Source organism: Colobus angolensis, unplaced genomic scaffold, assembly GCF_000951035.1.
Source record: "Colobus angolensis palliatus isolate OR3802 unplaced genomic scaffold, Cang.pa_1.0 Scaffold413, whole genome shotgun sequence".
Taxonomy (NCBI): domain Eukaryota; kingdom Metazoa; phylum Chordata; class Mammalia; order Primates; family Cercopithecidae; genus Colobus; species Colobus angolensis.
The window spans coordinates 1,543,130-1,559,459 of record NW_012117522.1 but is presented as its reverse complement, the minus strand read 5'-3'; the positions used below and the strand labels follow the sequence as shown (position 1 = coordinate 1,559,459).

At 40.5% G+C, this 16,330-nt stretch overlaps 1 protein-coding gene across 1 annotated transcript in view; it reads left to right on the top strand.

Moving 5' to 3' along the window:
* SLC4A1AP (solute carrier family 4 (anion exchanger), member 1, adaptor protein) overlaps positions 1 to 16,330 on the top strand; it is a 38,788-nt gene that overhangs the window by 18,325 nt on the left and 4,133 nt on the right. Inside the window, exons 5-11 of the mRNA XM_011956326.1 lie at positions 68 to 230; positions 1,840 to 1,909; positions 2,282 to 2,468; positions 7,440 to 7,551; positions 10,214 to 10,454; positions 13,109 to 13,195; positions 13,894 to 13,961. Coding sequence (XP_011811716.1) covers positions 68 to 230; positions 1,840 to 1,909; positions 2,282 to 2,468; positions 7,440 to 7,551; positions 10,214 to 10,454; positions 13,109 to 13,195; positions 13,894 to 13,961 — 928 coding nt within the window. The remainder of the gene's footprint in view (positions 1 to 67; positions 231 to 1,839; positions 1,910 to 2,281; positions 2,469 to 7,439; positions 7,552 to 10,213; positions 10,455 to 13,108; positions 13,196 to 13,893; positions 13,962 to 16,330) is intronic.

Below are 16,330 nucleotides of genomic sequence, written 5' to 3'. Positions count from 1 at the left end.
AGACTCCGTCTCAAAAAAAAAAAAAAAAAAAAAAAAAACTTATTTATTCATCATTTTATCTACCTCTAGTATCTCGGAAAAGGAAAGCCAAGAACTGGGAAGATGAAGACTTTTATGACAGTGATGATGACACATTTCTTGATCGGACTGGCCTGGTTGAGAAGAAGCGTCTGAACAGAATGAAGAAGGCTGGCAAGATTGATGAGAAGCCAGAGACCTTTGAATCATTGGCAAGTTTTATTTATGGAAGTAGCTGTGGTATTTAATAGTTTAATTTTTAATAAAATAATGTATTATTTAAATATGTTTTATGATAATTACAATTTTTAAAGTAGTAGCATTGAAATCTGATACTGAAGTATAACTTTTGTGGTCTGTTAATTTAATGGTAACAAACAACTAGTCTTATCCAAGTTGTTTGAAAAAAATTTGGCTTGCTGCTAGATACTTTCCTCCAGGATATTGATCCATTAATTAACATTCTTTGGATATGATATTACCTCTCTCAAAGAGAAAGGAAAAAGTTCCAAGTTAGGGCATTCTGAGGTGAAACTGACTTTAGCCTTCTGGCAGTCAAGAGAAGTCAAAGGAATTTTGAAGAATGTAGTATGGTAATATGTAGTCTGAAACAGTATATTATCAGGAAATTATCACAAGGTGACATGTGTTAATGGGTAGGTAACAGACAATAACAGGTAGGTAATAGGCTTCCTATTTGACTAGAAAAAAACATAAGATTAATAATGCAGAGCTTGACCAGAGCATGGGGAAGTGGACTCTCAATTGGTGGGAATGTACAATACAGCCTTTTAAGTGATCAATCCTACGACATCTGTCAACATTAAAAATGTATTGATTCAGCAATTGCACTTCAAGGAATTTCTTACAGGTATTAATTTATAGTAGGATTCAGAACTTAAAACATTACCCAACATCTATCCTTTCGATTTATGTGAAAACCAATGCCTTGAGCTCTTTCTTCTGAGTAAAATAAAGTCTGAGTTATTCATTCTGTTTAATTCTGTGTTTTTAAATTCAGAAATAAATTAAATTTGGATTTAACACATAAAAAGTGTTAACTCCAGGCTAGGCATGGTGGCTCACGCGTAATCCCAGCACTTTGGGAGGCCGAGGCAAGTGGATCACCTGAGGTCAGGAGTTCAAGACCAGCCTGACCAATATGGTGAAACCCCATCTCTACTAAAAAAAGAAAAATACAAAAATTAGACAGGTGTGGTGGCGTGCGCCTGTAGTCCCAGCTACTCTGGAGGCTGAGACAGAAGAATTGCTTGAACGTGGGAGGCGGAGGTTGCAGTGAGTTGAGATCATGCCATTGCACTCCAGCCTGGGTGACAGTGCGAGACTCCATCTCCAAAAAAAAAAAAAGCGTTAACTCGGGCCAGGTGTAGTGGCTCACACCTGTAATCCCAGCACTTTGAGAGGCTGAGGCAGGCTGATCACGAGGTCAAGAGATTGAGACCATCCTGGCCAACATGGTGAAACCCTGTCTCTACTACTAAAAATATGAAAATTATTTGAGTGTGGTGGCATGCACCTGTAGTCCCAGCTACTCAGGAGGCTGAGGCAGGAGAATCGCTTGAACCCAGGAGGCAGAGGTGGCAGTGAGCCGAGATTGCACCACTGCACTCTAGTGTGGCGACAGAGCGAGATTCCATCTGAAAAAAAAAATAAAGCGTTAACTCCATAAGTAGCAGTTTAACTGGACTTTTGAGTTATTCTTCTTAAAACTTCTAGTAACAATAATGAAAACAGGAGGATGATAAGGAAACAGTTTGAAAGAAGAAAAACTTTTTAACCCTGTTGATTTGGGTGTTACAGGTTGCAAAATTAAATGATGCTGAAAGGGAGCTTTCTGAAATTTCTGAGAGATTGAAAGCCTCAAGCCAAGGTAAGTTTTTCATCAAATATTTATTATTATACCATATATAGTGCTCTGTGCTAGGCACTGGGGCTACATTAGTTAATAAGAAATACCATACAGAATATGGAGCCTTTCAAAAGAGCAGCATACCGTTTTAGAACTAGAAAGAACATTGTAAATAATTTGGTTTAACCTCTTTATTTAATAATTGAGGGGAATGAAACCCATTGAGACAAAATGACTTCCCAAAGTCTCATGGTTATAACCTGTTCCTTATTCCTGTTGCTAGTGATGTCCTCTGTCCAGTTTTATGTTAGTGACTATTTTATGGAAACTTTGGCTGAATTTTGAAATATTTGGGATCATCTTTCTAAACGTGTTATTTTTTTTCTTGGACAGTTCTATCAGAGTCTCCATCTCAGGATTCTTTAGATGCGTTCATGTCAGAAATGAAATCAGGCAGTACATTAGATGGTGTGTCCCGGAAGAAACTTCACCTGAGAACTTTTGAACTGAGAAAAGAACAACAGAGACTTAAAGGGTTAATAAAAATTGTAAAGCCAGCAGAGATTCCAGAACTAAAAAAGTAAGTCTTAGTTATATTTGGAATTCTAAATAAGTATGGTAACATAGATAACATTTTCAATTATCGCTTTATCTTCTTTAATAATCATTATATAATACAAATGTAATACAAGAAACCCTTTAAAGCACAGAAGGCAGTGGTTTCATAGAATAACTGAAAACTTGTTTCATATTTGTGAAATACAGTCTGATAGAGGATTTTCTGAGAAAACTATATATATTTTTTTTTTTTTTTGAGACGGAGTCTTGCTCTGTCGCCCAGGCTGGAGTGCAGTGGCCGGATCTCAGCTCACTGCAAGCTCCGCCTCCCGGGTTCACGCCATTCTCCTGCCTCAGCCTCCCGAGTAGCTGGGACTACAGGCGCCGGCCACCTCGCCCAGCTAGTTTTTTGTATTTTTAGTAGAGACGGGGTTTCACCGTGTTAGCCAGGATGGTCTCGATCTCCTGACCTCGTGATCCGCCCGTCTCGGCCTCCCAAAGTGCTGGGATTACAGGCTTGAGCCACCACGCCCGGCGAGAAAACTATATTGATTTCTGATACATTGGAAGGTTCTGAAGTTTTTTTTTACTTAATCTTTTTGTGTAGAATAAACTCCTTTAAAAAGCATCATGCACAAAAAGCTAATTTATCTAATATGAAAAGACCTCTGAGTCTGAGTGTAGTGGCTCACGCCTGTAATCCTAGCACTTTGGGAGGTTGAAGCAGGCAGATCACTTTCAAGACTAGCCTGGGTGATACGGCCCAACCCTATCTCTACAAAAAATAAAAACATTAGCCAGCCATGTTGGAGCACATCTGTGGTCCCAGCTACTTGGGAAAGCCGAGGTAGGAGGATTGCTTGAGCCCAGGAGTTCAAGGCTACAGTGAGCTGTGATCGTGCCATTGTACTCCGGCATGGGTGACAGAGGAAGTTCCTATCTCAAAAAAAAATAAATTATTAATAAAAAGACCTCTGAATGATAAGTAGACAGCCAACCACCCAGGAGAAAAATCGGTAAAGGATGTGTACTCACAGGCCACAGAAACAGAAATACAAATAGCATCTTTTATACAAAGACGCTCAACTTCATGATCGTGAGAGAAATACAATACTACAACCTAATACCTTTTTTTTTTTTTTGAGATAGGGTCTCACTCTGTCACCCAGACTGGAGTGCAGTGGCACAGTGACAGCTCACTGCAGTCTTGACCTCCTGGGACCAAGTGATTCTCCTGCCTCAACGTCCCAAGTAGCTGGGACCATAGGCATGCCCCACCATACCTGGCTGATTTTAAATTTTTTGTAGAAATGGGGTCTTGCCATGTTGCCCAAGCTGGTCTTGAACTTCTGGCCTCAAGCAATCTGCCAACTTCAGCCTCCCAAAGTGCTGGGATTGCAGGTGTGAGCCACCACACCTGGCCTTAATACCATTTTTATATATGAATTTGATTAAGATTAATTATGATTTTATACTGTGCTGATGAGGCTGACGAAAAGGTACTTTCTTATATTGCTCACTGAAGGACAAATTAGTACATTCTCTATACAAGACAAATTGGCAGTCTCTATCCTGATTACAAATGCACATGCCCTTTGATCTATTTCGTTTCTAGAAATTTGTCCCTCACATACTTAGGAAATGATGTACAGCATTGTTTATATTAATAATAGTAAAAGATTAGAAATCCCCTAAATGTTTATCAAAGGGGATGGATTAAATTATTTATAATATAGATATACAATAGAACACCATATAGCTGTTAAAAAAAGAGGCAACTATATGTAAGATATGAAACACTATCAAGATGAGTAACAAAAGCAAGGTGCAGAACGGTGTGTATAATAGGCACTGTCTGTAAAAATGATGGTGGGGGAAGAATACATAGGTAAGTAGGCCATTGCTTATGTTCATAATATCTGTTTAGGTCAGGTTCCCTAAAAACAGACTGAATCGGAGATTCACCTGCAAGTGATTTATTAAGAGAGTGCTCTCTGGAGAAATCTGTATGGGAGTGAGGGAAGCAGGAGAGGGCAGGAGAAGAAGCTGGACTAAGATATGGTTTCAGGAGAGCCTAAATGGCACCACAGATGCCATGGAGGCAAGGGGCTTGGGTTTGCATACCCCGTCCTCCCAACCCTTCATTGGTCATAGGCTGCCCCTGACTTGGGGGTGGAAGGGACTCACAGTAATTCTGGGAAGGGTGCAGATGTAAACCTTTAGCAGCCGATGTCTGCTGTAGCTGTTTGGCCTGATAAAGGGAATCTGGGAGGGATAGCATCTGCTACTATATCTCTGGAAAGATTAGTTAAAAACTAGTAATACTGATTGCCAATGGGGAAGGCAACTGGGTGGCTGGGGGACAGCAATGGGAGGGAGACTTTTCACAGTATATGTGCTTTATACTTGAGTTTCAAACATGTGAATATACTTTCTATTCTATTCAGATATACTGAATTTTGAAAAGAAAATCCTATACCAAATAGCCATACCACTTTGGGTCTAAATTTACTGTAATGTAGTTGCAGTTCTAGTTTTAAATAACAAATAACTGGCAAAAGTAAGAATCATATAATAGGCCGGGCGCGGTGGCTCAAGCCTGTAATCCCAGCACTTTGGGAGGCCGAGACGGGCGGATCACGAGGTCAAGAGATCGAGACTATCCTGGCTAAGATGGTGAAACCCCGTCTCTACTAAAAAATACAAAAAACTAGCCGGGTGAGGTGGCGGGCGCCTGTAGTCCCAGCTACACGGGAGGCTGAGGCAGGAGAATGGCGTGAACCCGGGAGGCGGAGCTTGCAGTGAGCTGAGATCCGGCCACTGCACTCCAGCCCGGGCGACAGACCGAGACTCCGTCTCAAAAAAAAAAAAAAAAAAGAATCATATAATAATTTTGTTAGAGTAAAACTATTTGTTAATAAAGTGGCTGGGGACAGTGGCTCATACCTGTAGTCCTAGCACTTTAGGAGAATGAGTGAGGTGGGAGGAGATGGCTTGAGTCCAGGAGTTTGAGACCAGCCTGGGCAACATAGTGAGACCCTGTCTCTGCAAAAAATAAAAAATACCAGGCGCGGTGACTCACGCCTATAATCCCAGCCCTTTGGGAGGCTGAGACAGGCAGATCACGAGGTCAGGAGATCGAGACCATCCTGGCTAACATGGTGACACCCTGTCTCTACTGAAAATACAAAAAATTAACCAGGCGTGGTGGCGGGCGCCTGTAGTCCCAGCTACTCGGGGGGCTAAGGCAGGAGAATGGCGTGAACCCGGGAGGTAGAACTTGCAGTGAGCCGAGATCACGCCACTGCACTCCAGCCAGGGCAACAGAGCGAGACTCCATCTCAAAAAAATAATAATAAAATAAAAAATAAAATAAAATAAAATAAAAAAATAAAAACTTAGCTGGGTATGGTGGTGCTTGTCTGTAATCCCTGCTACTTGGGAGGCTGAGGTATCACTTGAGCCTGGGACAGTGAGGTTTCAAGACCCTATCTCAAACAAACAAAAACAAAAAAAAAAATAAAAGCAAATCTCTGCTTTGGAAAACAACAACAACATTTGGGGCAATAATAATAATAATAAAATGAAAACGAAATATGTCTCAGCTTCCTCCAGAGCCTCCTTTCCTACTATCAGTCTGTGTGCTTGCCTGGTTTTTCCTGCCTTTCTTATTTTGGATACTGGCCTAGATGTGTATCTTCTTCCTCCTCTTTTCACTTAAGTGTTGAACTTCCAAACTTTCTGCCTCCTACCCTAACCCCTGCAAGCAATCTTGATTGTGATTCCATCTTCTGCTTTTTCATCTCCTTTGAGTCAGTCTTAGCTTATCCTCTAGGCCAGCCCAGCTTTTTAATGTAGCTGAAAACATCTCTGTTGGTGTTGCTTCTGTCTTTCTATGCCAGAGCCTTCCTGAGGCCTGTGGGGAAGGGTGTGAAGGGTAGTGATTTGACAAAATGTCCTTCACAGCCAGGCAGGCAGCATTCTTCTGGTGACCTTAGCAAGGGAATGGGTTTTATCTCTGGTAGGGAGAAAGGGGGTTGAGGCTGGACCCAAGAGTGCTACTAAGGGGGTAAGACTTAGGTAAAAGAAGGCAGTAGTAGCAAGGGGGGCTTCAGGGAGGGCCAGGTAGCCAGCATCTGGTATGGGTGACTGTGAGTCCAGTGTCAGTACTGTCCTTATATTCCAGTTTGCAGGGCTATCCCATGGTCAATGTGAAGAAAGCATAGGGCTTTCTCTTCGGTCTAGTATGGTTATTCTGGGGTTTCCTCTGTCTCCTCATGCCATATTGTCATTGTCACCTCTGCCTGCTCTGAGTATCTTGTCAACTCAACTGCCATCCCTTTTGTTTTTGCTCTGTTCTTCCCCTGCCTTTCTAATTTCTACTGTCTTTTCTTTATACCCTTCCTCAGCTTTGCCCTAGTGGGCTTAGCTTTTATAACTATCTCCAGCCATTGAGAATGCTGACAATCTCAGCAGCTGCAGTCTCTCACTATATCTTTGTCATTACTACACTGGGTATCCTGCATACTCTACCCCCATCCCCATGCACACTTTTTTTTTTTTTTTTAAGTGCTCCGAGCTATTGCAGTTAAGTGGGAGCTCCAGATAAGTAAGACACTCTTCAGAGGTTGGTGGGAAATAGGGCTTTACATCATGGATCCATCTCCTGCTGCTTACATATTCTCCTTTGCAAGTGACCTTTGTACTGTAGTCATTTCATGAGTGTGAAGTCATGTAGCATGTTATAAATTACTTGACTAAGGGAGCAGCCTCATCAGGCCCTTAATAGCTCTGTGTCTGTGACAGTCAGCATTGTTCTTGTCCACTCAAAAGCTGTTGGTCTGAATACCTCTTTCTTATTGTTGTATGCTTAGATAATTCATTTTGTGGTAATTTTTATTTTGCCAGAGGTTTCTTTGTCAGTGTTATGGTATTTTTAGATAAAACGTTGGACTCACTGGAATAGATATGTATAATTATTCTTTCTTCCTAGGACTGAAAGTCAGACTACAAGTGCAGAAAACAAAGCTAAAAAGCTTACATTGCCTCTGTTTGGTGCCATGAAAGGAGGAAGCAAATTCAAATTAAAAACTGGAACAGTAGGGGTAAGTTGTGAGTCAGGGTGTTAAACTTTTAGCCCTCGAGTTATCCCTGAGCTTATTTTTCTCTTTTCTTTTTTGAAGCTACAAATGACTCATTCCATAGTAATGTGAGAAAGGGCTGTGGGCTTGGTATGATCACATCTTTCCCAGAACATGGTTCTTGTATTCTTTTTTTTTGGAGGCAGAGTCTCGCTCTATCACCAGGCTGGAGTGCAGTGGCGTGATCTCGGCTGACTGCAACCTGCACCTCCCGGGTTCAAGCGATTCTCCTGCCTCAGCCTCTCGAGTAGCTGGGACTACAGGCGCGCTGCACCACGCCCAGCTAATTTTTGTATTTTTAGTAGAGACGGGATTTCACCATGTTGGCCAGGATGGTCTCCATCTCTTGACCTCGTGATCCACCTGCCTTGGCCTCCCAAAATGCTGGGATTATAGGCGTGAGCTACTGTGCCTGGCTGGTTCGTAGATTCTTTTTCTCAAATTAGGGTTATCAAAAATTGATGAATTAATTTATGCCAATCAATTTGCAAGTAAATGGTTTGTAAATTAGAATACTAGTTTATTAATTTCTCATGAATGTTGCATTTAAGAATGGGTCTCCTGCATTAAATGCTTTTCCCCAGGTGGATAGATGTAGTATTCAGACTCACCAACATTTGTTAAGAACATAGTGTGTGCACCTGCCTCTGCCATATGATTTTTTTCTTCATTTAATCCTTCCAATACCTTGTGCTGTGTGGGAATTATTACCTCTTACAAATGAGGAAATAGAGTCAGAGAAGTTAAATACCAGATCACACCAGCATTATATAACTAAGCTGGTAATCAGATCTAGGTCTGTCTCTTGAGCTTTATGATTTCCCTGCTATCCTCCAATATATGTCTGTATGTTTTTGCTTTATCTATATTCCTATTCATGGATTCAGTTTTTAAAAGGTTTTCATTACCCCTAAGAGGAACCTTGAGTATTAGTTTGCAAGGGCCACCATAACACAAGACTAGGGATTGGGCAGCTTAAACAACATCAATTTATTTGCTCCCAGTTGCCAGCAGGGTTGGTTTCATCTAAGGCCTCTCCTCTGCCTACCAATGGCTGCCCTCTTGCTGGCTCTTCAGATGGCCATCCCTCTGTGCACTTGTACCCCTGGTGTCTCTTCTTCTTCTTATAAGGACGCGAGTCATACTGAGTTAGGGCCCCACCCTAATAGTGTCATTTTAATTCAATTTAATTTAATTTACAGTCATATTCTGAGGTACTGAGGGTTGGGACTTCAAACAAGAATTTGGGCGGCAGGGGGACAATTCGTCCAAAACACCCTGAATTAGGCTATACTGCCCTCTGGTGGCAGAGGTCTGAAGTCCTAGCTATGTATTCTTTTTGTTTGTTTTGAGACAGTCTCACACTGTCGCCCAGGCGGCAGTGCAGTGGCGATCTCGGCTCACTGCAACCTCCTCCTCCCGGGTTCAAGCGATTCTCCCACCTCAGCTTCCCGAGCAGCTGGAATTACAGGTACCCGCCACCACACCCAACTAATTTTTTGTATTTTTTTTTTAGTAGACACAGGGTTTCACCATGGCCAGGCTGGTCGCAAACTCCTCATCTCGTGATTCACCCGCCTTGGCCTCAGTGTGTATTCTGAATGAGTAATGGTTTACCTAACAAGGAGGCTTTTCAATCTGTTTTGGTGGGGACTTAGGTTTTAAGTAGAAAACTTTTTACTAAAAAGCCCTCCTTAGAGAATGTTAGAACTAAGTCCTATATTTAAAAGATAATATAGGCTGGGCACGGTGCCTCATACCTGTTATCCCAGCACTTTGGGAGGCTGAGGTGGGCGGATTGCTTGAGCTCACTAGTCGAGACCAGCCTGGGCAACATGGTGAAACCCCGTCTCTACTAAAAATACAAAAATTAGCTGGGCACGGTGGCCCACATGCCTATAACCCCAGCTACTGAGGAGGCTGAGGTAGGAGAATCGCTTGAACCGGGGAGGTAAAGGCTGCAGTGAGCTGAGATCACACCACTGCACTCCAGCCTAGGCTACAGAGCAAGACTGTGTCTCAAAAAAAAAAAAAAAAAAAAAGATATAACCAAGATACACTTTGGTTCCTTATTCCATAACCGTGATCAACTTTTTCTAATAAGTACTTTTATTGAATGGCTTTGATTACAATATTTAGCTTTATTCTTTGAGAAATGTCTTCCTCCTTTTCTTCAGGATCTGTTTGACTGATTTACATGCCGTTCCCTTGAAATTACTCTAAGTCTAAAATGAAAAAGCAGCACAAATGACTTATTTCTGATTGTCTGATGTATTCCTTAGAAGATTTTGTAATCAATTGAGATCCTTTAGTATCATGAATTATAACAGGACAGAATTCCTGTAGCTGGCACTTATCTGAAATAACTATTTTAGTTCTTTACAAGCTATTTTCAAGTGTTTTGTATTTAGTAATCTTTGACTCTAGGAAATAATAAAGACACTTGTTTAGGGTCTGTAGAGGGGTAAAATTTCATGTGAAAGTCCCACCTCTAGCAGACTTCTGTGTAGTTCATCAACCTAAAGAGGGTAAACATTCAACACATTTAGACTGACCTCCTTGAAAAGATTTATCTCTTGTTGTCATTAAGTAGAACTACTTGTTCATGGTTTTGTTCCCCTCTTAGAAGTTACCCCCCAAGCGTCCAGAACTCCCTCCAACTCTAATGAGAATGAAAGATGAGCCTGAAGTAGAAGAGGAGGAGGAAGAGGAAGAGGAAGAAGAGAAAGAAAAGGAGGAGCATGAAAAGAAAAAACTAGAGGATGGAAGCCTCAGTAGGCCACAGCCAGAGATAGAGCCAGAAGCAGCAGTGCAGGAAATGAGGCATCCCACAGATCTCACACATTTTAAAGAAACCCAAACCCATGGTAATATCGTTCTTCTCCTTCCTGTGTTGTTCAGTGGGCAATTACATTGATTATGGATAGGTTTTAAAAAGCAAGGCCAGTTCTTATCTGCACATTTGACTTTGTATGTGATATACTGACTCTGTAGTAAGAAAACATACTTTCTTGGTCTTCTTTCTTTGACCGCCAGTCATTATTTGTCCTCATTGCAAATTAAGGGCAGTTATTTCCAATCCATTCCAGAATTACAGAAAATTGAAGGCTATGGAATCTGCAACCATAGCTGCTGTGGAATAATGCCAAGCTGCTGCCACTGTGTGAGTTGGAGGGCAGTGGAATAGGGTAGATGATGCGGCCTGATCAGGTGGTCTCAGGATAAGTCAACCCCTACTCATTTGTTTCTCCATCCCTAAAACGGAGGCCAAAACATAATCGTACCCATTGGACTAAAGTTCTCAAGAAGGATCTTGCTTCATTCATCTTTTTCTGTTTGGAACCTAGCAGAAAACCTGACACATATCCACCTGCCTCAGCAAATAGTTGATGAAAAATGTTGAAAGAATAGATTGATATTCATATAGATATAGATATATACATCAATTCTGTCTTTTCTATATATAGAGAATATATATATATATTCTAATTACAAAGGATTATATGTTCATTTTAGAAACTATAGATCATACATGAAAGTCCAAAGGAAAAAAAGAAATCCCCACAATCCCACCCCTAAAGATCATTGTTTATCTTCTTAGTATCCTTCATCCCTTGTCAACTGCAGGGGTTATTTTCCTGCTGGTTGGCCAAACTGGTTAGCAAGATAAAGATCTCAGAAAATAAGGAGTATGAGGAGAAACAATAAAAACTGGCACTGAATATATGGGAATGCATGCGTGTCTACTTCCAAAACAAACCAGACTTGGCTACATAAAAATGCCAGGCCTGGTACGTAGCCCTTCTCTTGAATCACCTTCATTTGTCTGGGAAACAGAAAAGTTACTGTTTCCTCATCTGTGAGAGGTAAGTATTCTGTATCTGCATTCCCCTTTTCAAAAAGGTGCTTACATGAGCTTGGTCTTTGAGCCGTATATTGTGAGGGTGGATATAAACAGTTCAGCAGGAAGGGAGCAATAAGTATTATAATTTTTTTGTTTAACGGACCAAAGTAAACATGTATGTGTAAAAATAGCTTAGATTTTGAAACTTGGTTTATAAGATTAAATAATTAGTAAATTTGGCCAGGCACAGTGGCTCATACCTGTAATCCCAGCACTTTGGGAGGCCGAGGCGGGTGGATCACCTGAGGTCAGGAGTTTGAGACCAGGCTCACCAACATGGTAAGAGCCCGTCTCTACTAAAAATACAAAAAAAATTAGCTGGACATGGTGGTGCATGCCTCTAATCACAGCTACTCGGGAGGGCTCTGAGGCAGGCAGGAGAATTGCTTGAAATCAGCAGACACAAGTTGCAGTGAATTGAGATCGTACCACCGCACTCCAGCCTGGGTGATAGAGTGAGACTCTGTCTCAGACACAAAACAAAAAAAATTAAATAATTAGTAAATTTGCAGTGATGAGGGATTACCCCAGGCCTTTTTTCCTGTGGTTTATTTTTATTTTTACTTTAATTTTTACTTTCATTGAGACAGGGTCTTACTCTGTTACCCAGGTTGGAGTACAGTGGTGTGATCTTGGCTCACTGCAGCCTTGACCTCCCAAGGCACATACCTGTAGAGCAAATAGAGTCATAGGGTCTCCCTATGTTGCCCAGGCTGGTCTCAAACTCCTGGCCTCTAGCAGTCCTCTCACCTCAGCCTCCTAAAGTGCTGGGATTATAGGTATAAGCCACCATGCCCAGCTTATATATTGCTATTTTATAACCTAGTTTTTTTTTTCCTATGCCTTAAACTATTCTTTTTAAAATGTGGTTTTGGAGAAGGAGCATAGTGGTTCATCACATGCATATGCCATAATATATTTAGTCAGCTCTCAATTGTTAAACATGTAGGTTATTTCTTAATTTTTGCTATTACAAACATATATATAATAAATTTTGGGTCCAGGCTGGGTGACTCACACCTGTAATCCCAACATTTTGGGAGGCCAAAGTAGGAGAATCACTTGAGCCCAGGAGTTTGAAACCAACCTGGGCAAGATGGTGAAACTCTATCTCTACAAAAAAAAAAAAGAAAAAAGGTTGGCTGGGCATGGTGGTACATGCCTGTAGTCCTAGCTACTCTGGAGGCTGAGGCAGGAGGATCTCTGTAGTCCAGGAATTCAAGGCAGCAGTTAGCTATGATTGCACCACTGCACTCCGGCTTGGGCAACAGAGAAAAACCCTGTTTCTAAAATAATAATACATTTTGGTGTTCATCTCTGATTTTTTAAAAAATATGTTTTGGGAGTAGAATTTCTAGGCCAAGGAGTATGTACATTTTTGAGGCTTTTGGTAAGTATTGCTAAAAAGTTTCACCTCAACGTTAGCTAGTGTTTTAAGTGGAAAATCGGCAGTCTTCTGTAATATATTTGGAACATATTTATTTAAAACCTTAAGATTAGTTGAAGCTGATAATAATAAAACTGGATGATTATGTACTTAGCTTCTGTTTCTCTTGTTTTTGTTTGGCTTTCCACCGTGAATTAAATAATGACATGCTTTGATATTGCTTTTTATAGAAAACATGTCTCAACTTAGTGAGGAAGAACAGAATAAAGATTATCAAGACAGTAGCGAAACCACTTCATTGTGCGAGGGACCCTCAGGCAAGTAGTACAGCAGCCTTCGTTGCTGCTCTGCACACAGGTGGCTGACTGGTTTCATAAGGGAGGGATTGGCAGCTGACCTGAAGGCAACACAGAGAATGGTCCTTCAGTTATGCTGCCACTGGGCCCCTGGACAAAGTTGGAATATAAGAGAGGTTTGTATTTGGTGCCATCCCATTTGCCTTTCTTTTACTCCTCTTCTACCTTCTGGGGTTCCCTCTCCCTGCCCCACAAAGCACCTAATGCCTTGATGCTTCCCTCTGGCTGTGCAAAGCTCTCCACAATTTTACATCTCCCTAAGTCAAATATGTACCTATTATGGGAGTGATTCCAAAACTATCTTAAAAGAAATTGTTAAAAGGACTGCTTTACTCTGGTTTTACCTGTCATGGTTAAACTGTGGACTAGTAAAATCAGCTTCATTTTTTTTTTAACTTGTTCACATAATGTGATTATATTCAAGCTTGTGGAACAGCCTTAGGGTTTAAAAACTAGGGTTATTCATCCAGGAAAAATTTTCTCTTAATAGAGTTTTTACAGTAGTAGAAGGAATTGTTGAGAATTACATTGTCATGAGCATCTTTTCTTCAATAATTATAATGTTCTTTTAGGAAGAATTTTTCCTTTTTATTTTACTTATACTGAAAATAGCTATGGCCAGTTTTTTGTTGTTTATTTTTTTGTTTTTCTTAAATTAGCATCAAAGAATGAATATGAGAAAAGCAGAGATGAATTGAAGAAAAAGAAAGCACCTGGTCCAGGCAAAGTAAGTATTTCACTTGTCTTGGAGTAAAAATGAATCCCCTTGTCATGGATCACATCCAGAAGAGTGAATCTTTGGAGACTGACTTAACAGAGTTCGCAGCAGCCTTATCCCCTCTCTTAGAAATCTAGATTCTTTGATTTTTATTTTTGAATTTTCTGTTGTCTTTATCACTCTCTTCCCTATAACTGCTCATATACAAGCATCTCTTTTATTAGTTTATGAATCTTTATATCCTATTATGCCATATAAAGACATTTGAATAACATACTCTTATTTTGCTCCTTTTATTACACAAAAGGTAGGATGTAATGTACTCCACTCTACATCTGTTTTTTGTATGTTTTATTTATTTATTTATTTAAACCACCCATGGAAATTATTTTGTATCAGTATATTGAGAGTTTCTCACCATATGGAGGACCTTATCTAACCAGTTCCTTATAGAAGGACACTTGGGTTGTTTTTAGTCTTTTATTACAATAATACTATAATGAACAGTCTTGTATATATATATAATTTTGTGTGGAAATAGCTCCCAGAAGTGCTAGGTTGTGTCAGGAGGTCCCCAAGATCACTCACAGGTTAGGTAATTCATAAGAGGACTCAGATCTCAGCGTATGATTGTACTTGCCTCTATGATATACTACAGCAAAAGGATACCAGGCACCATCAGCAAAGGGAAAAGGAACCTGGGGCAAAATATGGTGGAAACCTGGCACAGGCTTCCAAGGATGTCTTCCAGTAGAGTGACACAGGACATGCTTTATTCCCCTAAGAACAAGTTGTGGCAACACTTGTGAAATGTTGCTAACTAGGGAAGCTCATTAGAGACTCAATGCCCAGGGTTTTTATTGGGGACTGATCACGTAGGCATTCCCTGCCTGGTATCTACCAAAATTCAGACTTCCAGAAGGAAAGCAGGTGTTCAGCATGAATCATGTTGTTTGCACAAACAGTTTAGGCACAATAAGCCATTCTTGTCAGTTAGGATGGTAGAAACCTTCCCAAATTCCAGATTCCCAGATGCCAGCCAAGGGCAAACCCTGCAAACAGGTTTTCAAAGGATAGCAGTCAGGTTTGCTCTGTTAACTTTTCTAAACCTTGGCCAAAAGGTAAATGCCAAATTTCCCTCTCTGGGGGCTATACCATTTAGCAGTCATACCTGCAGTGTGTTAACTGCCCCTTTTAAAGAGTGTCACATAACTCACTGGCTGAAAATCAGCTTGTGATGCTTTATGGAAAAAAGGTTCAGAGAAAATATTCCTCCAAGTAGGTTACTTATGTCAAGATAATTAATAGAAACTGTTCTCTCTTAGTTTTTGTTTGCTAACAGGCATAAGGACAATAATTCTTAGAGTTACAATTATACCTGTATGTAATTTTTCAAAAATAGCTTTTGGGTTACAAGTGGTTCTTTGGTTACATAGATGAATCATATAGTGATGGAGTCTGAGATTTTAGTGCACCTGTCACCCAAGTAGTGTACATTGTACCCAATATGCAATTTTTTATTCCTCATCCCCTTCCCAGCCTCCTTCTTCTGAGTCTCCAAAGTCCATCATACCACTCTGTATGCCTTTGCATACCCATAGTTTAGCTCCCACTTGTAAGTGAGAACATATGGTAGTTGGTTTTCCACTCCTAAGTTACTTTACTTAAAATAATGGCCTCTAGCTCCAAGTTGCTGTAAAAAAAAAATTATTTTTTATGGTTTTTTTTTTTGTTTTTTTTGTTTTTTTTTTTGAGACAGGATGTTGCCCTGTCACCCAGGCTTGGAGTGCAGTGGTGTGATCATGGCTCACTGCAACCTTCAAGCTCTTGGACTCAAGTGATCCTCCCACCTCAGCCTCCTGAGTAGCTGGGACTACAGTTGTGTGCCACAATGCCCGGCTAATTTTTGTGGGTTTTTTTGTAGAAATACATCTTGTTTTGTTGCCCGGGCTGGTCTCAAACTCCTAGCTTGCAATGATCCTGAGATGTTGGCTTTTATTGAATGCTTTTTCTGCATCTATTGAGATGATCATATGGTTTTTGTTTTTAATTCTGTTTCTGTGATGTGTCGTATTTACTGACTTGCATATGTTAAACCATCCCAGCATCCCTGGGATGAAACCCACTTGATCATGGTGTATTGAATAGGGTGTATTATCTTTCTGATATGCTGTTGGATTCAGTTTACTAGTCTTTCATTGAGGATTTTTGCATCTGTGTTCACTAGGGATATGGGTCTCTAATTTTCTTTTTTATGTTATGTCCTTTCCTAGTTTTTGTATCAGGGCAATATTAGCATCATAGAATGAGTTAGGGAGGATTCCTTCTTTCTCAATCTTTTGGAACACTTTCAGTAAGATTGGTTCTTCCTTGAATGT